The sequence below is a fragment of the Humulus lupulus genome, chromosome 2 (assembly GCF_963169125.1).
Source record: "Humulus lupulus chromosome 2, drHumLupu1.1, whole genome shotgun sequence".
NCBI classification, from domain to species: Eukaryota; Viridiplantae; Streptophyta; class Magnoliopsida; order Rosales; family Cannabaceae; genus Humulus; species Humulus lupulus.
Window position 1 is genome coordinate 22,990,112 of NC_084794.1, and position 21,993 is coordinate 23,012,104.

Genomic DNA, 21,993 nt, shown 5'->3' on the forward strand with positions numbered 1-21,993 from the left:
TGGAGTTTATAAGGACCGTCAGACACCATCTATTTCCCCATTGGTATGATATTGTCCGCTTTGGGCCTAAGCCCTCACGGATTTGTTTTTGGGCACCTTCCCAAAAGGCCTCATTCCAATGGAAATAGTGTCCATCCTTTTATACCCAAGATCCTTCCCATTTCTAGCCAATGTGGGACTTTGGTTGTACACCCAACAATCCTCCCCTCAAACAAAGGACCACTTTGCCTCCCCTCAGACGATTACAGATCTAAACCTGAATCCCTCAGGTCCAACACTCAAGATCCCCTTGAGTAAGCTAGATGAATCCCTTCACCAGCTAAATTCGAAATCCCTTCGAATCAGATCTGAACCTTTGATGGCTCTAGTAGCAAGCTTCACCTCCTTTGTTTGGCAATCCGAGGATACATTCACATGGCTAATTTTGGAATCCGGCTCTGATACCACTTGTAAGGACCGTCAGACACCATCTATTTCCCCATTGGTATGATATTGTCCGCTTTGGGCCTAAGCCCTCACGGATTTGTTTTTGGGCACCTTCCCAAAAGGCCCAAAGCGGACAATATCATACCAATGGGGAAATAGATGGTGTCTGACGGTCCTTACAGACATGTTAATGTCTTGTTTTTGTCATCATATTATTTTAGAATCTATCATCAGCTAGAAAGAAGAATTTTTCTCTTGGAATAAATGCAAGGAGCCAATGGTCACTAATAATGAGTGCCTCTTACTTTGAGTTGAGTGTAGTGTTTATGAAAATGCTTTCAATGTCATTTCACCAAGTAAAGGAAGCAAAAAAATATTAAGAAGTCAACAAAATTTAAAGCACAACCATTGAATGACCTTTGGGTTGCTTTGCTTGATTCATAAGAAGAGTACCATTATTAAATCATTATGATTGTCACTTATTGGGTTCGATTAAGGAGAGTCATGACATTGCCTTTTGAACCACGTGAATTATGGGCCTTGTTGGTGGAACAATATTTTTTTTTTAAGTCTGATAGAGAGACAGAGAAAGAGATATGAAGGAATTTGAGTGCGTAACCACTAACCATGGGGATCGTAACTCAAATTTCTTCACGCTTCCACTGTTGTTCGTAGAAAGAGAATTCTCATATGGAATGTTAAAGACTTGGATGGTAGCTAGTTGTCGTCTAGAAAGGAGATAAGAGAGTACTTCAACTCAAATTTTCATAACTTATTTTCCTCCACTAATCTTGTCATTTCAGATGACCCTGATACTCTATTTGAAGATAAGGTGTCTTTTGAGGAGAATATACTACTGATGGAAATCCCTTCCTAGGAATGTATAAAGGAAGTTGTTTGGAGCATTAACACAGATAGTGCCACGGGTCCTAATGGGATGATTGGTGCTTTCTACAAACAGAATTGGAGAGTGGTTGGGCCTTCGATTATTGATTTTGTTCAGGAAGTATTTCATTCGGGAAGATTTGTTAGAAGTTTAAATCACTCATTTATATGCCTTATTCTGAAGATTTCTGATGCTTTCTCCTTCGACCATTTCAGGCCACTTAGCCTAAGTAATTTTTCTTACAAGACTCTGACAAAAATTTTGTCTAACAGATTAAGATTGATTATGGATAGAATTGTTGGTCCCTATCAAGCCGTTTTCATTCCTGGTAGATGGATTGGGGAATGTTCTATTTTGGGTCAGCAAGTCATGCATTCGATCAAAAGAAAGAGAGGCAGTGGTGGTTTAATGGCGATAAAGACTGACATGAGCAAAGCATATGATTGGATTGAATGGGAGTTTCTAAGAAGAGCCTTGATTGCGAATGGTTTTCATGATAGAGCAGTCAACCTTGTTGTGTTATGTGTCTCCTCAGTTACTTACTCTGTTTTACTCAATGGATCCCTTCTCAAAGCAATCACTCCTAGCAGAGGTCTCAGGCAAGGAGACCCTATGTCACATTTTCTTTTCCTTCTATGTAGTGAGGTTCCTTTTAAACTTTTGTTGCAAGTGGAGCGAAGAGATTTGATTCATGTGGTTAAAATTTATGCAAACAATGAGGTGGTGTCGCATTTTATGTTTGCAGATGACTTTTTTTTTTTCTTTTGTAGAGCAAATCCCAAGGAGTGGGAAAATTTACAAGCAATTTTTTTGAAATAAGAAACTTGGTCTAGGAAAAAGATTAATTTAAGTAAATCTTCTATGTTTTTTTCTCCAAACATGAATAGAAGAACTCGGGAAAGACTTTTGGAGAAGATGCGGATGAAAGAACTCAAAAAGGAGGACCTTTATTTGGGAAGCCCTATCTTTCTGTCAAGACAAAAATGTGCAGACTTTGATTCTTTAAAGGAAAAGTTGAGAATTTCATTGGAAGGGTGGTGTAATAGGTTGTTATCAAGGGCTGGAAGAACTACGCTTATCAAATCGGTTGCTATGGCTATTCCTAGTTACACATGGCTGCCTATGAAATTTCCAAAAAAACTTGTCGTCCGATGGATTCTATGATGTGAAAGTTTAGGTGGGTTGGAGGCACTGACAAGGAGAGGTTTTTGTCACTCAAATCCTGGGATTACTTGTGTCAACCTAAGTCAAGTGGTGGTCTGGGGTTCAGAAGATTTGAGGATGCAAATAGAGCTTTCATAGCTAAATCATCTTGGTTTGTGGCTTCTAAAATTAATAGACCATGGGTGGAGATGTTGTTGCTTAAATATTGCAGAAATAAATCATTTTGGGAAACTCGGGATACTAGTTCTAACTCTTCGATTTGGAGATCTATAATTCATACTAGAGGCTTGATGCTTAAGGGGTGCCTTTTTCAGGTTGGATCAGGAAACTCAATTTCTATTTGGTATCATCCGTGGGTGCCTCAGCTAGAGGATTATTCTCTGCAATTTCATAAGAATCCAGCAGCGTTATCACAAGAAGCTTACAAATTCAAGATGGTGAGTGAGTTGATGCTTCCAGGTACTCGGATTTGGAATCAGTCACTACTTAACTAACTTTTTCAGCCTCAAATTTCTTTGTTGATAGCTAGCATTAAAGTTCTTCCATTGTCATTGGAGGATAAGTGTATTTGGACTGCTACAAAAAATGTCAAGTTCAATATAAAGAGTGCATACTATTTGGATCAAGAGTTGAGATTCAATGAGAAAGTGGAGATGTAGAACAAGTTGTGGTCTTGCAAATCTATTGAGAGACACAAATTACTGATGTGGTGCATAGCAAATGATGCTCTGCCATCTGTTGCAAAGCTAAGTTTTCTACATTCTAGCTTAGTAAAAGTCTGTTGCATCTTATGCAATAATGTTGAGGAATCAATTATTCATTTCTTCAATAATTGTCTTGCAACTAGAGCTATTTGGTTAGCTTCTCCTTGGGGCATTAGAAGTGATGCAGTAGATGCAGATTTAGGTCTAAAATTAATTGAATGGTTAACTGAGCAAGATTCTAGAGCTAATTTCATAGGAATTTTGCCTTTTGCAGCTTGTGTTTTTAAGAATATTTGGTCAGTAGGGAATGATATCTATTTTAATGGAGGGTCTTTTGACATATACAAAGTGATTGCAAAAGCTCTATCTGATTTTTCAGGAGTTTCAATCATCTCTGGAGAATGATCACAGTGAAGATGGCACAAGCAAAGGTCATTGTCAAAGATAGAAACCAAATATCAGGAACATGGATACAGGTTTTGTGAATGCTTCCTACGGAAACAATTTGGCTGGCTCATGAATCATTTTGTTTGAATCGCCCGCTTGGGGGGATCCATTGATTTATGCCCATTCATTTATGGCCTCAAGTGCTCTTGAAGCAGAAACAAAATCTCTAATCCAAGCTTGTCAAATAGGAAAAAGCAAGTAGTTGTCTAGATTGTAAATTGTTAGTGACCGCAAGCTCCTTGTGGATTTTCTGAATGAAGAAGGGGACTCTCCGGTTTGGTCATTGAACCATATTTGTTTGAGGCTTTAAATTGTGTTAGATTTTTTAATTATTGTAAGGTTTACTATATTCCTAAATGCTATAATTTGAAATCTGGCTCTATAGCTAAGTGGTTTAGGACTAACTTGTTAAATGGACAATTTCTTGTAGGAGATCTGCCCCTGTGTGTCAAACATTTTCTAATTAGTTTACGAAGAAGTATTTTTTGGCAAAAAAGAAACCACTAACCACAATCATTATAATTTGGCAGTGTTATGCGTTCACAGTATTTTAATTGAAAAGAAGGGGATAAAATATATAATTTGGTCATTATTACCATCAGTGCCCCAAGTAACCTTTATAGTTGAACATTGTACCAATCACAATAGCAAATGGAAAATGGAGCGCAAAAAAATGTGTCGTTTTAGTACCTAAATTATATCTTTTAGTATCTAACTGAAACAAAAAATGTAATAAAAGAAATAGTTTTAGGTTTTGTTTTATTCATAGCTACTAGTATCTAACTGAAACAAAAGATGTAATAAAAGAAATAGTTTTAAGCTTTGTTTTGTTTAGATCTTAGGATTTTAATGAAAAAAAAAATTGTGTGGAAAAAAAATAAGCGATTTTTTTTATATAGAATTTATAATATTTTACCACATTCAAGTCTTATTTTTTAATATTATAATTAATGTTTTCCCCCTAAAGACACAAGATTCAAGATTGTCCATTCTCATGTTGATCTCAATACTTCCTTTACATTTCTCCAAATAAAAAATACACTTAACTAATCCACAAGTAGAAATTTAATTAAAAGAAAAGTAATACAATTTATCAAAGTTTATTGAATGTATTTACTCAATTCAGTCTTTACAAATTCAACAAAGACAATAATTTTCAAAATTTATCAAATGTTTTTGCTTTTTAGTTCTCATTTCCTTTCAATCAATGTCATTGTAATAATACAGAGTACATTCACTTCATCAGGAGGTTAAATAACACATCAGTAAAAAAAATATCTTACAGAGCTGATGAAGATAAAAATAGTAAGATAGAAAATGAAAATGAGAAAATTAGCACAAATAAATGATTTACAAGTTAAAACTTTCAAGCTGTAGAAAAACAAAGAATAGGTTAAAACAAAAATGTCAGGCTTCAATTTTTTTGTTCATTTCTTCAAGTGTATATAACGATAAGAGTGGTTTGCACAATCAAATTGGAGCTGTTATCCGGGCATGAAAAGTAATCAATTAGGCAAGTATATAGAAAGAATCAATTCTCAATCTGTTAAAATAATTGGCTATTGATTGATTCGTGAGAACCAATAGTAGCCAGTCCATGAACGTGTAACACAGACCCCCTTTTTCGGCCTATAAAAATAATAAATAAATAAAAATTTATTTACAAGGAAAATATTGTGCTAAACTAAGGCTCACATTAGCTTCTCTAATTTATCTTTTAAAATACATCACAAAAATCCCACTTTTTTATATTTTCCATCAAATTTTTACATCACTTCCTACATTTTCATACATCAATTTCTTTATATTTTTATTTACATTATTTAAATATTATACTTTTAAATACTATTTATTCATTTAAATAAAAAAAATACTAAATATTAATTAAAAAATATTTAAAGGACAAAAACAAAAGTAAAAGTATAAAACATTAATTTTTTTTTTTTGAATGAGCTCTAAACCCTTCTCTATATCTAGAGAGAGAATGGTAAATTTTAGAGAATCTTTAAAATGAAAAATCAAATTACATCATCTGACGGAAAAATCAATTTATCTAGAGAGAGAATGTGTTTTTAACTTGTTTCTTCAAACATCGTAAGAATTATCTATTAGGAAGCATCTAATAACAGTGTTCTAAGGTCATCTCCAACCTTTACTTTATTTTAAATCTACTTTAACTTCATTTCTTCACATTTTGCACTTCAGATTACTATTTCATCTTCAATCACTACTTCATATTTTACTTCAACTTGTACTTAAAAAAAGAATATTCATTTTTATAATTATCAATAAATAATTTAACTTATTAATATATAATTAAGTAATGATTTTATATCAATAAAAAAAAAGATAAAAAGCTATTAATGAACTTAACTTAAATTACCACATTATGAAAATTAAACATTACACTTAATATAAATAAACGAAAAAGTACAAATAATAATTATGCACTAATTTTTTAAATTAGTGAATTTGTTCCACAAATGATCAACTAGTGTGTTTGAAAGTGCAATGTGAGCTTCTTTATCTTTGATCTGTTTGTATTGATTAAAAAATTCTTCACATTTGGTATTCTCATCGACCACATTCAACATTTGGTACTAATGCTTCCATTCATTATTTGGTGCATTAATATCATGTGTATCTTTTATTATCATGTGTTACATGATATAATAACGAAGAACTCCAAATGCTCTCCCAGATTATTAAATAATTATTCTAGCTTATGTTGGTTGTATTTGTTGTTGTTGTTTTTAATTATTGTTGATTTCATTTCGGGTTTAAAATTTATATTTTTAATATTATTGTATTCCTAAAAATAAATTAATTTTTGTGTTATATAATTTTTATTTATTGTTGGTGTATATTTTAAAAATTAAAAACTAACAAAAATTAATAAAATATTAATTAAATTAATATATTTAATAAATGATACATATGTAATTATTAATTGTACAAAGTGATATATGGATAATTTTATCTCTTGCATCAAATTAATAGAAATAACATCAAAATAAAGATAAAGTTAGTAGTAGGTTAGAGAAGGAAATTTGACATTTTTGAAGTTGAGGATGATTTTGATGCATAGGTTGGAGATGGCCTAAGGCCATCTCCAATCCCACTCCATTACGGCAATATATGCCGTGGAGAGTAAAAATCTCTCTCCAACCCAACTCCAAATGTATATGCATTTACCAGTTGATGAATAGTGACACGGCATATATGCCGTGCACTGTTCACACGGTATATATATATATTTTTTATTAAAATAAACATATTTATATCATATATATATATTTATATATATAAACATGTGAGTATTATTTGGGTTTATATTTTATGTTGGGTTTTTTAAATTATAAATACACATATAATTTAATTTTTTAAATAAAATTTCAAATATTTCATAATTAATTTTTTATATAATTTATTTTAATTTGTGTGAAAATTCTTACTCTACACTATAAGAAAATAAAATTAACATTGAAATTGATTAAATATACAAAAGATAATTAAAATATTTCAAACTTACATTCTAATATTAAAATCAAATACACCAAACATAAAATGGAAAACAATATAAATATATATATATAGAACACAAGACAAACTAAGACATACTTCTAATCATTTTAAAAATTATTCTCAGTTCCGCCAAGATAGTCATAATATTGACTATAATCTTGTGAAGGATTTTGAGATCGTTGATGTTCATCTTCAGCTCCTTCTCTGTGTTCTTCTTCATATTGAGATCTTTGGAACTGAGATGCTCGATATTGAGATCCCTGATATTGAGATCCTTCTCCTTGTTCTCCATGTTCGGATGTTTGTGCTCTTGATCTATAAATTTTTCTCCTTTCGCTTTGAATAAATTGGCGAAACTCTGGATCGGATATAGAATTCATATCCATAAATAAAATTTTATTCTCTTCTCTCATTCTAGCCACATCAACCTTTTGTCTCAGAAGTTCATTTCTTTCAAAGTTACCATTTTCTATAACGTTAACAAGTTTTTGACTTTGTTCCATTAATTTCTTAAATTGTTCATCACTTTTTTGTTTTCCTTTTGCTTTTTTCACACCGATAGGTCTTTTAGATAAATTAATAGGAACTTCCTCCTCATTCATATTAAGATCAAATGAACTCATACCGGTGGGTGCTGATGTCGGTGATTCGAAGCCAGAAGAACAAGATTGGGGGGAATTGAAACTACGACGTTGTTGTTGGAATCTAGCTGGTGAATTGGTGTTGTCATTTGTAAATTTCTCACAATCTTTAAGAATAGACCACACATGAGCAAATTTGAACCCTCTTATGTACTTTGGATCTTGTGCTAATAGCATCTTCGCTTGATTTAACTATTGAATAATAAATAAATATTGTCAATAAAATTAAAAATAAGTTACTAACTAAAAATAAACTATAACAATATATACTCACAATATCTTCTTGAGAAGCACCACTTGGATTTTTATTTTCAATTTGGTTGGCGCATCCCCTCAATTTTGAAATTGCCGCAAGAATGGTCGTCATTCGAGTTTGCAAAGATCTTCTCGGTCGAGGTTGACTACTAAACTGCCCAGAGTGATATGCTAATTCAACTCTTGCCCACATCTGATCTCTGGATTGGTTAATTCCTATGATTGGATTTTGAGAAATGTCAAGATACACATGACACAAGTGCACATCTTCTTCAATTGAGTATGAAGAAGTTCGAATTGAAGTCATTTTGAAAGAGAAAGAAGTTGGTTTAGAACTATGTTGAAGAGGTGTGGTCATCTTATGTGAAAAATATGTCATTATATAGGGATGTTGAAGGTAGATTTCTTAAGACAAAATAATTTGAAATCTGAAGACAAAATACGATGTGACAATACAATGCTACGGGTATCTTTTCTGAAGACAAAATATGATGTGACAATACAATGCTACGGGTATCTTTTCTTAAGACAAAATAATTTGAAATCTGAAGACAAAATATGATGTGACAATACAATGCTACGGATATCTTTTCTTAAGACAAAATAATTTGAAATCTGAAGACAAAATACGATGTGACAATACAATGCTACGGGTATCTTTTCTGAAGACAAAATATGATGTGACAATACAATGCTACGGGTATCTTTTCTGAAGACAAAATATGATGTGACAATACAATGCTACGAGTATCTTTTCTTAAGACAAAATAATTTGAAATCTGAAGACAAAATACGATGTGACAATACAATGCTACGGGTATCTTTTCTGAAGACAAAATATGATGTGACAATACAATGCTACGGGTATCTTTTCTTAAGACAAAATAATTTGAAATCTGAAGACAAAATATGATGTGACAATACAATGCTACGGGTATCTTTTCTTAAGACAAAATAATTTGAAATCTGAAGACAAAATACGATGTGACAATACAATGTTATGAGTATCTTTTCTTAAGACAAAATAATTTGAAATCTGAAGATAGTGAATATCTACACTATAAAACATTGGCTTAATGTAGACCAACTACACATACGACTAAAGATGAATTCTCATTATGGTAGTTCATCTTATTTGGCATCGTCTTCTTCTTCTTCAGATGATGATGATTATTATGATGATCTAGAAAAACAAGTGGTATGTCAAATTACTGCTAACAACAATTTTTGCATCGCTCAACATCAAAATAACGAAGGGTCACACAGGGGCTCAATTCCTGGTCATATAGTAGTCAACCGTGACCGAGAAAATGCTTATCGCAATCTCTTCAACGACTATTTTGCAGAGAACCCTCGATTTTCTGCCTCGATGTTTCGCCGAAGATTCCGAATGGGTCGTGCTTTATTCTTTCATATTTATGATGTTGTACAAAGGCATGACAATTACTTCGTCCAACGAAGAGATGGACTCTGTAAGCTTGGGTTATCGGATCTACAAAAAGTAACAGCCGTATTTCGAATGTTGGCATATGGTGTACCGGCAGATGCTACCGACGAGTACATCAAAATAGGAGAATCTACTGCTTTGGAAAGTTTGAAACGATTTTGTCGTGCTGTTGTCGAGGTCTTTGGAGCCCGCTATCTCCGATCACCTAACGCTGATGATGTTGCAAGGCTACTACACATTGGTGAAAGTCGAGGTTTTCCAGGAATGTTGGGTAGTTTAGATTGTATGCATTGGAAATGGAAAAATTGTCCTACGGCTTGGGGAGGACAATACGCTGGTCGTAGTGGATCTCCGACTATTATTCTTGAAGCTGTAGCTGACTATGATCTTTGGATATGGCATGCATATTTTGGTCTACCTGGATCTAACAATGATATTAACGTGTTGGAGGCGTCCCATCTTTTTGCTGATCTTGCTGCGGGTGTTTCTCCACCCGCTAATTATGTCATTAAAGGGAAAGAGTATAATATGGGTTATTATTTAGCTGACGGTATATATCCAAAATGGTCTACTATCGTTCAAACCATTCGTGAGCCACGTGACCCGAAGAAACAATTTTTTGCTCGAAAACAAGAAGCATGTAGAAAAGATGTAGAACGTGCGTTTGGAGTATTACAATCAAGATTTGCCATTGTGGCAGGACCATCGCGTCTATGGAATAAGAGGATATTACATGATATAATGACTTCATGTATTATTATGCATAATATGATAATAGAAGATGAACGTGACTTTAATGCACCCATTGAAGAACGGTTCGAAGTGCCAGATCCAGAAGTTGAGATGGTGGGTAATGACGATGCTCGATTTCAAGAATTTCTAGCTCGACATAGAAAAATCAAAGATAAAGATGCTCACATTGCACTTCGAAATGCATTAATTGAACACTTGTGGGACGAATATAGTATCGGAAAATTAGTTTAATTTAATTAATATTTCAAGAGTGTGTTATGTTTTAGGGTTAATTGAATATATTTTATTTTAGTAGTGTAATATTTAAATAGGAAAATGTAATGTGTTATTATAATTTTCAAGTTTTAATATTTATGAAATAAGTTTCATGTAATTAATAATGACATTTTTACTTAATTGATTAATTAAATAAATAAATGATAAAATAATAAAAAGAATATTATATTTTTATTAAAAAATAATATAATAATAAATAATATATTTTTTGGTGTAATTTTTGGTGTTGTGATTGGAATGGAAAAAAAATATTGTGTTAAGATTCTTTAGTTTTGGTGTTGGTGCAACACCATAATGGGGTAATGGGTTGGAGATGGCCTAAGGCTACAAATATTATCTTTGGAGTGAAATCCTCTGTCCCAAAATTCATGTACATCCATTATTTGATTGACACCTATTCTAAACTTAAATTTTACTTGAGTGTTGTTTGGAACTACAAGTTATCCCACGCTAACCCATTAAATAATTATAATATTTATGGTGTTGTGTTGTTAACATTTAAAAAATAGTTTTTCATTTAGTTAATTAAAAATTTGACAATTAAATATAAAATAGTGTTTGGAAACTCTATTTTTATTTATTATTTTTTTAAAATTGAATTAAAATTTATTAAATTTTAAAAATCGAATTTTTTCACTTCAAAATTTTTTTAAACCGTTTTTTACTTTCTGTTTTTTTTTCTTCTCTTCTTCAAATCAACACCTCATTTTATATTGTTAAACAAAAATAAAAAAATAATCAAAGGCATTTATTATTTTTTTGTTTTTAAAAACAAAAAACAAAAATAGTTACTAAACATATTTTTATTTTTTAAAAATAAAAATAATATTCCTATTTTGTGTTTAAAAAACTCAAAAACAAAATTTTTACAAAACATACTTATATTATTAAAAAAGCTTATCTTAAATTCAAATATATATAGAGAAAAAAGCGGTCATCTACTTTTGCACTCTTCAACATATAAAATAAAATCAATTACTTTGTTAAAAATCTTATGCATTTTTCTTTTAAATAAAAAATATGTAATTCAAAGTTTAAATCTAATTAATGTAATGTAATGTAAATCAGTAATTCTTTTCCTTTCATAAAAAAAAAAAAAAAAAAAAAAACAGTACATCTTTTTCTCTTATATTGTTACTTATATAACAAGTAGTGATGATGTAAAAATAAGTTTTTAGGTCTAATTTAATTCATAAGAAAATCTATTTAATCTGTTGTTTTTATTAATTTTTTTTTCCAAAAACAGTTATGTGTTTTCTATTAATAAATAAGTACTTTATATATATATATATACATATATATATTAAATAAGTTATTTATAATTACTTAATAATATAAATTTTATTTTTAGTTAATACACCGTGTTAGGATATTTTATTTTTTAAATTTCACCACAAACATAATACTCTTTTCATTTTCTTCTATGATTTTTTTGCTTCCTACTAACTAATATATAACTCAGAAAATTCAGAGTATAAAAATGTAATTTGCAAGATTGTGGAAAACTATACAGTGAAAATTTTAAATTGAAAAAAAAAAAACTGCTATTTGATTTAATATATACTTTCAAAAACTGCAAATATATATTTTCTTTATAGAACATATAAACAACTTTTTTTGAATTTAAATGAAAGTTTATAAATATATATAACTATATATAAGGGATTAAGTATTTTTTTATTTAAATTAGATTAAAACTTAAGATTATATATTTTTAATTTTAATTTACTAAAAAATGTTTATTTTTTTTAAGAAAACATAAATTCATAATAATTATTAATTTTATTTATATATTTATGTAACTAGATATAAGGGAAAATAAGTATTTTTTTAATTTAAATTACATTAAAACTTAAAATTATATATCTTTTAATTTTAATTTTAAAAAAATGTATAAGATTTTAAAAAATTAAAATAAATTCCAAATCATCATTAATTTTACCTTTGTATGTGCTAAGTGCATAAAAGTCTTTCTCATGTACATATTTGTATTTAAGGTAACTTTTTATAACTACTTAATGGGTTAGTGTTAGAGAAATATTAGTGGGTTAGCGTTATTTAATGAGTTAGTGTTTCGTGCGACAAAACAGGTCAGACACGATAACACGACTCGAAACCAGCACGAAGTTAACCAGTTTTTGTTTATCTTAAACGAGTTTGGGTCATTTTTAGATTGACATGTCTAACCCTTTTAATAAAAGGATTGGGTTCGAATTGACATGCTTAACACAAAATTAACATGTTAATGACCTATTTAAAATTACACATTTTTATTTATCATATTTTTGTATTTAAAATAGGCACATAATTTGAAAATATGTTAATTTGTTTGTATTAAACCTGTTAAATGAGTCATAAATATGTTATAAATATATTAAATGTGTCATAAACATGTTAATTGGTTAATAGATTGACCCAAATTTTAATACGAACTTTAAATAAATGGGCTACATGGGTCGTGTCAGGTCAACCCGTTTATAACCAGGTCAAGTTTGTGTTTAGGCATGTAAATGGAGTGGGTCTGTCCCGCCCCGTGTTGCGAATTTTTAAGCTATGCAAGTGCACACAATCACAATTTGTAATAATATGGTAAAAACCAAGTATCGTCCTCAAGGGCTGAATTCTCAATTACCAGTTGTTATCCCCATTTCCTGGAAGGGCTTTGGGCCTTCGCCCTGGCCCACGGTCAGAGGTCCGACTCGGCATATGGGCCTAGCCCAAGGTCCCTTGATCTGAGTATCGCCCAAGGGAATTGGTACGGACCGGGGACTCTAGACTGGGCCCATCTGGAGGGGTCCGGGACGTACCTCCGGGTTCGTCGTCACCTTGAACGGTCCCGGCGATGTCCAAAGCGCCCGGACCGTCGCGGCCTATGCGTCTCTATCCCGAAGCATGGTATGGTCCGGGCCCGAGGTAAACGGAGCGGGCCGATGGTAAACGGACCTGGATCACCTCCTCCCCAGTTGAAGGGCCAGGCGTCCAGAATCCTTAAACCGCCTCATTTCGCGTGGGCATTGTCCCCCACTTTTCGCCTGCAGAAAAGGTCGCCTCGGGATTGCCCACTGGTGTGTCAGGACTGCGCAGCCAAGTACCCTGACCGGTCTTGTCTCCTGAATCGGCCTCGTGACTCGAAGTGGTCAGAGCCAAAGCGTCGTTTTGTCGGGCGAAGGCTTGTGTCACAGATCAACTAATTGGGCCTTAGCTGGTTTGAATTTTGTGTATTGTATACCTTTTTATATTGGGCCTCCGCTAGAAAGGCCCCTGGTGCACTTTCCTCTGATGGGCCCAGGTCGGATCCGGCCCAGACCCGGTGTCCCCCTCAGCTTATAAATATAAGCTGTAGAACAATGTAAAAGGGGAGAGGGAGAAGGCAGAAACTTTGTTCAGATATAATTAGAAAACTCCATTGTAAAAGCTTCTTCTAGCTCTAATATATGAACTCGTGGACTAAGGCTAGTTAACGCCCCAACCACGTAAAAACCTCGTGTCGATCTTCCATTTTCGTTATTATTACTAGTAAATATCATTCATTAATATAGTTGCCGAAAATCTCGGTTAACACCAGTCAATTAATTTCTCTTTCTATTTGATCAATTAGAATTCTTGATTCTTTTAGACATAGCAAAAGAAACTATAATATTCAGAAACAATAATAAAAATAAAATAACAAATAATAACAAAACCTTGGATTGAATTCACTGTAAAACAATTAGGAATCCTAATCTTCTCTACTATCCACTCTATTAATCTTTAATGCAATTACTACTGAAACTCTTCTCATTGAAATGATAGGTTTGCAAAAGTGTTAACTATTCGAGCTAAGAAATAGAAAACTCGACCTAGTGTGAATTCCCTATATTTCTATGGTCAATTCAAACAATAGGAAGCAATGAATACAACCCTCAATCACATAAACCAATTTGATACTCTCGTTCTAAATTGAAATCTATGTCTATTCAATTTTAGCATATTCAAATCTCGCTTTTCAGATTTTGATTCAAATTCGTAAATCATATGTAAAAGATGCGAGTCAATTACATACACAATAAACACAAATTGAATAGATTTTAGATGAAGAAGAAATAGATAAATGCATTAAATCATAATAGAGTTTCAAGAGAGTCAATTAGAAAACCTAAACAGAAATTTAGTTCATAAACATGACTAAATAAAACATAAACATAGAATCAAAAGATAAAGAAAAAGAACTCTGAGTTTTCTTGTTGTTTCTTCTCTAGCCCCCCTTGCTTGATCTGATATGCCCCCTCTAAAAACGTCAATAAAGAAGCTTTCATAGACCCTAATTCATTTTTGCATGAAAAGACAAGATTACCCCTGAAAATTCCCCTAAATTGTGTTTCCGTACGGACCTTAGCGCTGGGGCGCTACGGGATAGCGCTGAGGCGCTATAAATAAGTCTCAAAACACGTTTCTGGAAAATTGATGGCGCTGGGGCGCTGAAATGTAGCGCCTAGGCGCTATAACCCGCATCAGAATATGCTCTCTGTTTCTCGGCAGCGCGGGGCGCTACTTTGCACAGAATAAAACTAACTCGTTTTGAACAGCTTGCAGCGTCAGCTCATCGTATTTTGATCATAACTCCTTCAATATAACTCCGAATTGAATGATTCAAAAAGCTGTGGAAAGCTAAGAGAAATATCTACAACTTCTATTTCTAGATGTGTTTCCAAAAAGTGATTAAATCCTTGTCAAAATGTGGCATAAAGTCTCAGACTTGCGTTATAGATCATAAACGACGTGTGCTGAGCCTCTTTAATGTAGTATCTTCCACACATGATGTCTTGAAACTCCATAATCAACACTAAATCCATCTTATTCATCATTTTTAACATGTTTCTTCTCATCTCATGCCATAGTATGCACTTGACCATTAAAACCTGAAACAAAAAGAAAACAAGCGTAAATCTGCACTAACCAATCCTAAATAACTAAAAACACAACCTAAAACGATCCCTAAAACACACCTAAAATGACCCTAACACCCCGCTTACGCGCCGCCTCGCAAACACTTTGCCTCGCCCCGATTAGTTTCTTGGAGCAGGGCGGGTCTGCCCCGCCCCATTTGCCCCATTTAACTTTTTTTTTTAAAAACATTAAATTATAATTTTAGAATTTTCCCTAAGCCTAAATATTATTTTTTATTGTAATCTTTATATTTTACATTTCGTATCAACTACACCATCAAATATTATATTTTGTTTTTTTTATTTTAAAATTTGCAAAATAAATACAAGAATAAGGATGAATTATATAAAACATATTTTTCAATATTTATAATTCTTTCTAGTTTATATAGAATTAAGGATATTCTAAACCACATATAAAATGTCAATTTTACGTACTATGTATATAAGTAGCATGAGAGAATTGGGTTAGAGTATAGAAAAAAAAAAAGTTTTCAAGGCACCACCCCACCCTGTTTTTACTGGGGCAAAGATGTCCTGTCGGGTCGGGGCCTCGCCCCGCCTCACCGCCCTATTTTGCCATGCCTATTTGTGTTTTAGTTTTCGACACGATTAATAAATGGGTTAGGTTTAGGTTAAACATTTTCTTATAATAATACATGAGCATTGACAAGACACGAATACGACACATGAACACGAATTGTCACCCCTAGTTAGTTCCAAACAGCTAGTTCCAAACAGCATTTAAGTGGAATTTAAGTTTAGAATAAGTGTCATTCAATTAATTGATAGACAGAGAGAGGGACAGGGATTTGGGAGCAGAGGATTTCATTCCGTTATGGATCTTTGACATGTTGGTAAAGGAAATTAAATTTTGGCTCCTTAAAGTGGCGCACGATGTGTCTATTAGTGCCAAGGTGAGGGAAAGGGAAACCCATTCATTTGCCTAATAACCGAATGGAAATGAGAGCAAGAGAGAGACCACCGAATTCCCCTTTCAATCAGCCAAAGGAAAAAAAAACATTCTCCTACTTGCTTCTGTTGGTTTTCTTTTTCTCTTCAATATTAAGATACATAAAATAAGTCATCCCATAGTCATATTAAAAAGTACTCCATTGTCAAAATTATTAACCATAAGACTACAAATCCCACATTGTTACCGGCCCTCATGAATAAAATCCAATTCATCTAGAGAAACGAAATAGAAAAGGGAGAGAATAGAGTTTGCTCCTCTTACACCAAAGCTCCAACAAGACTAAAAAGTGCACTCTATCTTTCCACATTAATTTCACCGTCATATTTTCCTTTTCAGCGTAATCAACAACGTCACCGCATGCCTCCTCCTCGTCTACAGGCCACAGCCGAGGTTCATGATTCACACACAACATGCCCCAAAAGAGCAGTTGAGAACAAGGCCCAAGAGTGCAGTTTCTCAGCTTCTTATATGTTGTATCTACCACCTTTGGTCACCAGCAGCACATCAAGAGCTGAAAGAAGCTCCTCTTGTCTCCATTCCACCAAACATGGCAAGCTTTGTTCAATCGGTCTTCTTCTCCCTCGTACTACCTTTAAAACCGCTACAAAGTTAAGCACGTATGTTTAAACTGAGGCCCGTCTGATTTGAACAAATTCTGACACCATATCCCCGTACCAGTCACTCTTGTGATGCTGGCTATATGATAATGGTGGTGCATTATAGCAATCAAAGTCCTTGTCAAGCAATACATTACTAGACTTGATATCCCTATGCAAGACCTTAGCTTCCCAACACTCATGCAAACATAGAACCCCAGAAGCTACGTCTTTCAAAACTTCAACCCTCTCTTGCCAACTCAGAAGCAAAGTCGCATCATCACTACCATATATCCTCTTATCCAAGTCCCATTTTCCATATAGTTAGACTAAATTAAGCTTCGTTTATTTCTCCTGCACCAACATTTCAGACCCACCAAGTCACAGTCATATTACTTCCGAATTTGTAAAGTCAACCAACCCTGAAAAATTAAACACATATAAAAATTAGTTGCCTGACTTCATTTATCATCTTCACCATCCCAATACCCGGCCACAAGCCTAGTATCTATGAGGATTATACTAATTCAGATCCAAAGCAACACTGTTACCAAAATTGTAACGATAACCAGTAACCTGGACAGTAAAAAAATTACGAGTTACATTGAAGAACCCCATTAACCCAGATGACCACAATTTGACTACACCTGAAGCAGGTATGAACACAAAGGCAAAACTATTGACAACGTCACTATTGATCAACTCAGGATGAACAATAGAAAACTAAAAGAGGTTGAGATGCAAAACAGAGAGGAAGAGTGAGGGATTTTTGTGGCCACTTTGGAAGGGTACAAGGCACGGCCAGTTGAGGAGGGGTTAGTAGCTTGGATGCGGAAAAGGATTGAAGACTGAATGCATGAGTCAACCATAAGATGAGGTTGGAGTAGTTGAAGTTGGTATTGAAGATGAACTCCAGTGGAAGAAACCCAATTCAAGCTGAGGATTGTATGACTATGCAGGTGGTTGGAAAGAGAGGAAGCTTTGGCATAGAGGAGAGAATTTATGTTCTTTTTATATATTATACATATATACATTTATAGCAGAGTTGATTTTTCAAAGAAATGAAGTAGCAACACATTTATTTGACTTGAAAAAACTTCCCCAACATTTGAATTTTTCATGACTAGGCTACTTCAAGTTAAAAATGTTCGCGATAATTAATTGGATACGACCACAAACAAAGAAATTCAGTGTTAGTTAGATATTAGCGAAATACCTCATACTTATTTCTCTGCTAAAATTCAGCATGTAATATTGGTTCAAACGAAACTTCTCCAAATGGCAAGAAAACAAATTTGACTAAAGCTTTTCTAAACCTGGAAAACAAAGCAATTTATTATCAGAAAGATTACTCAACTCTTGTCTAGATTCCAACTTTTTCAAGGTACAGATACGTGGATTTATACAACTCCTGTCTACATTCCTATGCAACTCCAGTATTCGGGTTTTCAAAAAAATATTTGTTTCCATACTTGTTTAGTAATCCTTTCAAGTACAATGGCTTAGAATACCATCACACAACCAAGAAACATAGTCACTTTCAGTAGAAGAAAATCCATAGAAAGAGCAATGATAACTGGTTCTGGTCAAAAATAGAATCATAAGCAATACATTCAGGACCTCTTGAAAAATTGTACTTGTGGATTTGACATTTGACTATTGGGCAAAATATCTGATGATCCCTTCGTAGATGTCTACAAACATATAAATATACATATATATTTATATACAGCAACCTGAAGAGAAAGTTGGCTGAATAACTTTTTGTGCCCTCTACTACTAGACTATACAAAAGATAATAGTACTCTGGTATATAGCATACCAAATTTGACAAAAGCTACTTCAGACGTATGTATACCCAAAACTAATGCCTCCTAGAAGATGATGACTGTAGAGCATGAAATCTGCTACAGAGAGGTGGATGAGAAAAGCACTACTACCGCTTCTCTTGGTTTTAGCCAAGATGTATAAAGCACCAAAATTTCAAGTTAAATTTCTAAAACAGTAAACATTATTATATATATAATGCATTTTGCATCCTGTATCGAAAGAAGTAGATGATTAAAGTCTATACTAGAACTAAAAGACCACACAAATAGTAAATAGCATACCTCTTCTTTAAGCCAGAATCAATCTAACTCAACAACCATCCCAGGGTTTTGCTCTATTGATAAAGTCTCCAATGAAGGTGAAACCCAAAGTAATGCATCTCTTAAGTCAGAGTCTCTTGACAGAGGGCAATCAATCTTTACCTTCAGATGCTTGAGAGAAGGCAAAGGAGTCCGGCAGATTCTTTTAAAGCTACGAGGAAAAATGAGATCCTTCACATATTAACACAGCAAGACGAAAAAGAAGTCAATCAGCAAGGATCAACTTACAAGCAGAAGTGTGAAATACCACACTCATGCATAGACATACAAAAACCTATGAAATCAAAGTACCTCTTCTGAATAAACATGTAGACACACGCTCTTGGAGAAATCAAGATTTATAAGAAAATCTAGAAGACTGAAATACCATTGTGTATCATGAGTCGCAGGATTCTGAAGTTTGATATTTGATTGCAAGATATTTGGTGCAATCATTGAAAAAATGAATGACAAATCCCCGTCAAAGCTAAAGAAGACTAAATTAGGTGTGTGGATAATAGCTTCCAATGCGTGACAGAATTTGTTTCCTCTGAAAACAAAGTGTTTCAGGTGCTCACTCAAGATTTTGATATGCGAAAACCTACAGTCACATAGACTCAAACTCTCAAGAAGAGGCACTTCAAAAGTTAGACCTTCCAACCACTGATCCTTGAGCCTCATGTTAGATAGTGAAAGATGTCGAAGTGCTCCACAAGATGAAAGATTGAGGTCACAGTAGTTAGGACCTCCATCATACACAAGGGACTGCAGATTCATAGCTTCGACTTGAAATGTTACTTCACAAGACCCTTGAACAATTTCCAAATACTTAAGGCTCATATTTGAAACTCTAGGATTCAGCAACTTCGTGCATTCCTTAAAAACCAATTTCTCAAGGGAACAGCATCTAGTTAATATATTGTGAAGTATACGATCATCCAATCCAACACTCTCTAATGACAAATATATCAAAGATGGTACACAGATAGGAGCAGAATTTTGACCATCCAACATGATACCACACAACTTTACAGAAGTCAAAGGGCTGTTAGAAAATATACCAGGATGCAAGTAGTACAACTTCCGATTCCCTTTTGATCTGATGCAGAGATCTAACTCCTTTAGCTTACTAAAACAGCATGCGGAACCCAACAAAAAATCTATGGTGCCAGTGCTCAAAGGATAATAACACTTCAAGTCAAGCTTAAATCTAGTCATAGCCATGTTAGTATTCTTGAGCATATCTATCCTACGTTGATCCAAACAATGGATTACAAACTTATAGAACTTCAGTCGATCAAAGTTCATTCCAATATCACTAGAGTCGCAAAAGTTCAATACAGGGATGGAGCACCACATGTTTCTCCAATGTCTGGAAAGGAGGCTCATCCGGATAACATCAAGGGTGGAAACGAAAGAAAGAATGTGATATATAATATGATCAGGTAGCGTCGATATCATGTCAACCCCCAAGGTGTCTTTCCCCTTAAAATTCTCTAGCTCTATTCTACTTTGCAGTCTTGCTCTTTTTGCAGCCATGGTCAAAAACTCAATCCTTAAGCAAACTTCTATAAAACTAAAAGGGTTTTCATAAATTGAGGATCTTACTTCTGCTCCACGCTAAAAATATCAAAAGGGTTTTCGCTTCGCTTGCTGAATACGAAAACAAGTGTGAAGAATCATTCATTCTGTAAAACAAAAAGTTATTAACCATTAATGTACAAATTTATTCAAACACAAAACACCGAAAATTGCAGAGGAGAAATAAGGGAAAACGTCAAAATTTAGAACAAAACCTAATAACAAACTATACCCTTTGATCCAAATATTGGGAGAAACAGAGTGTTTGAATTATAGTGAATTGTAGGAGAAAGAAAGAGAGTGCTGGTATTCATATGAAGAAAAATTGGGAGAGAAGAGAGGAAGAAAGGAATTTACCGTTCAAGATTGAACTTTTCCGTCAGAATATTTGGCAATATATGTAGTCAACAGCGTCGAATTATTCGGGCCTCGGAGAATTTGAACCGGTTCTAATTTCTATTTTTCAGTTCTTTCTCCCAGTTGCTATTTTTTTTATATAAGAAGTTGAACCGGTTCTAACACATATAACAGTGAATATGATTATTAATAATAATAATAATAATTATTATTATTATTATTATTTATTATTTTTTTAAAGGAAATTTATTATTATTAATTATTATCAATTTTCCATCAAATTTAACCTAAAGTCATACCATTTCAACATTTCCAGGTTATTTCTATCTTTTCTTTTCTTTTTTTTTTAAAAGCTATTTTTTCTTCATAAGGATAAGTTATTTCTTTCTATCATTGGCTCACACTGTATATCATTCTTATTTATTAATTTCTAAATTCTAAAGCATATTGTTTCTTACTTCGTTGTCAAAAAAAAAAGCATTGTTTCTCCAAAAAAAAAAAATGCTCCTTATCCTGAACATTGGATTTCTTTTGGCCTTATTTTGCGTATGAATTGATGAAAATATATATAATATACATTTTAGCACAAACCTAATGAGTAATATAAAAAGGTTTTACATATTAATTTCTGATTTCCTTTTAAAAAAATCATATATATATATTATTACTTGCATCTATATTTTAATTTTACAAAGATCAATTTTGTAAGTCATAATACATTCATATCTCACATATGGTACAATTTCTTCTAACCAAAGTGAATTCATCGTGCATCAAATGTACAAGCTTAATGACTAATCTAAAAAAGAACACCTAAAAAACAGATAACAAGGGTGTAATATCTCATATGAGAATATCTTATTGATATAAAATAGAATACTAAGAAATATTAGAAAAATAAATAG

The 21,993-nt window shown here is 33.0% G+C and overlaps 3 protein-coding genes and 1 long non-coding RNA gene across 8 annotated transcripts; 2 read left to right on the forward strand and 2 right to left on the reverse strand.

Annotated features, from left to right (window-relative positions):
* Positions 1–820: 820 nt before the first annotated feature.
* LOC133817479 (uncharacterized) lies at positions 821–3,915 on the forward strand. Of its 2 annotated transcripts, none has more exons than XR_009885563.1 (2): positions 821–2,913; positions 2,980–3,915. It is a non-coding gene; the product is annotated as an uncharacterized LOC133817479 (long non-coding RNA). The 2 variants fall into 2 exon arrangements; XR_009885562.1 differs by having other exon boundaries at positions 3,002–3,915.
* A 3,344-nt stretch (positions 3,916–7,259) lies between these two features.
* LOC133815910 (uncharacterized) lies at positions 7,260–8,564 on the reverse strand. Its single transcript, XM_062248675.1, has 2 exons — positions 8,068–8,564; positions 7,260–7,985 (listed from the first exon to the last, which is right to left on the reverse strand). Exons 1-2 carry the CDS (start codon positions 8,425–8,427, stop codon positions 7,260–7,262), a joined length of 1,086 nt encoding a protein of 361 aa, XP_062104659.1. The 5' UTR covers positions 8,428–8,564.
* Positions 8,565–8,868: 304 nt separating this feature from the next.
* LOC133814033 (uncharacterized) lies at positions 8,869–10,479 on the forward strand. The gene is made up of 2 exons (XM_062247051.1): positions 8,869–9,755; positions 9,969–10,479. The coding sequence occupies exons 1-2, from the start codon at positions 9,154–9,156 to the stop codon at positions 10,477–10,479; spliced, it is 1,113 nt and encodes a 370-aa protein (XP_062103035.1). The 5' UTR covers positions 8,869–9,153.
* A 6,041-nt stretch (positions 10,480–16,520) lies between these two features.
* On the reverse strand, positions 16,521–21,238 carry LOC133817481 (F-box/LRR-repeat protein At3g58900-like). Of its 4 annotated transcripts, XR_009885564.1 has the most exons (5): positions 21,089–21,238; positions 19,463–20,838; positions 19,133–19,342; positions 18,238–18,337; positions 16,521–17,443 (listed from the first exon to the last, which is right to left on the reverse strand). XR_009885564.1 is itself a non-coding variant. In XM_062250018.1 (4 exons), exons 2-3 carry the CDS (start codon positions 20,687–20,689, stop codon positions 19,151–19,153), a joined length of 1,419 nt encoding a protein of 472 aa, XP_062106002.1. In that variant the 5' UTR covers positions 20,690–20,803; positions 21,089–21,238; the 3' UTR covers positions 16,521–17,443; positions 19,133–19,150. The 4 variants fall into 4 exon arrangements, 3 of the variants coding, with proteins under 3 accessions (XP_062106002.1, XP_062106000.1, XP_062106003.1); XM_062250018.1 differs by lacking the exon at positions 18,238–18,337 and having other exon boundaries at positions 19,463–20,803; XM_062250016.1 differs by lacking the exon at positions 18,238–18,337.
* Between the last annotated feature and the right edge of the window lie 755 nt (positions 21,239–21,993).

Bases quoted from the DNA above. Each gene is read 5' to 3' on its own strand.
- LOC133815910 (XM_062248675.1), bottom strand. From the start codon at position 8,427: ATGACATATTTTTCACATAAGATGACCACACCTCTTCAACATAGTTCT. The intron at 7,986-8,067 runs GTGAGTATATAT...ATTATTCAATAG, and splicing joins GTGCTTCTCAAGAAGATATT to TTAAATCAAGCGAAGATGCT.
- LOC133817481 (XM_062250018.1), bottom strand. From the start codon at position 20,689: ATGGCTGCAAAAAGAGCAAGACTGCAAAGTAGAATAGAGCTAGAGAAT. The intron at 19,343-19,462 runs GTACTTTGATTT...TAATATGTGAAG, and splicing joins TACATGTTTATTCAGAAGAG to GATCTCATTTTTCCTCGTAG.
- LOC133814033 (XM_062247051.1), top strand. From the start codon at position 9,154: ATGAATTCTCATTATGGTAGTTCATCTTATTTGGCATCGTCTTCTTCT. The intron at 9,756-9,968 runs AGGAATGTTGGG...TTTTGCTGATCT, and splicing joins GGTGAAAGTCGAGGTTTTCC to TGCTGCGGGTGTTTCTCCAC.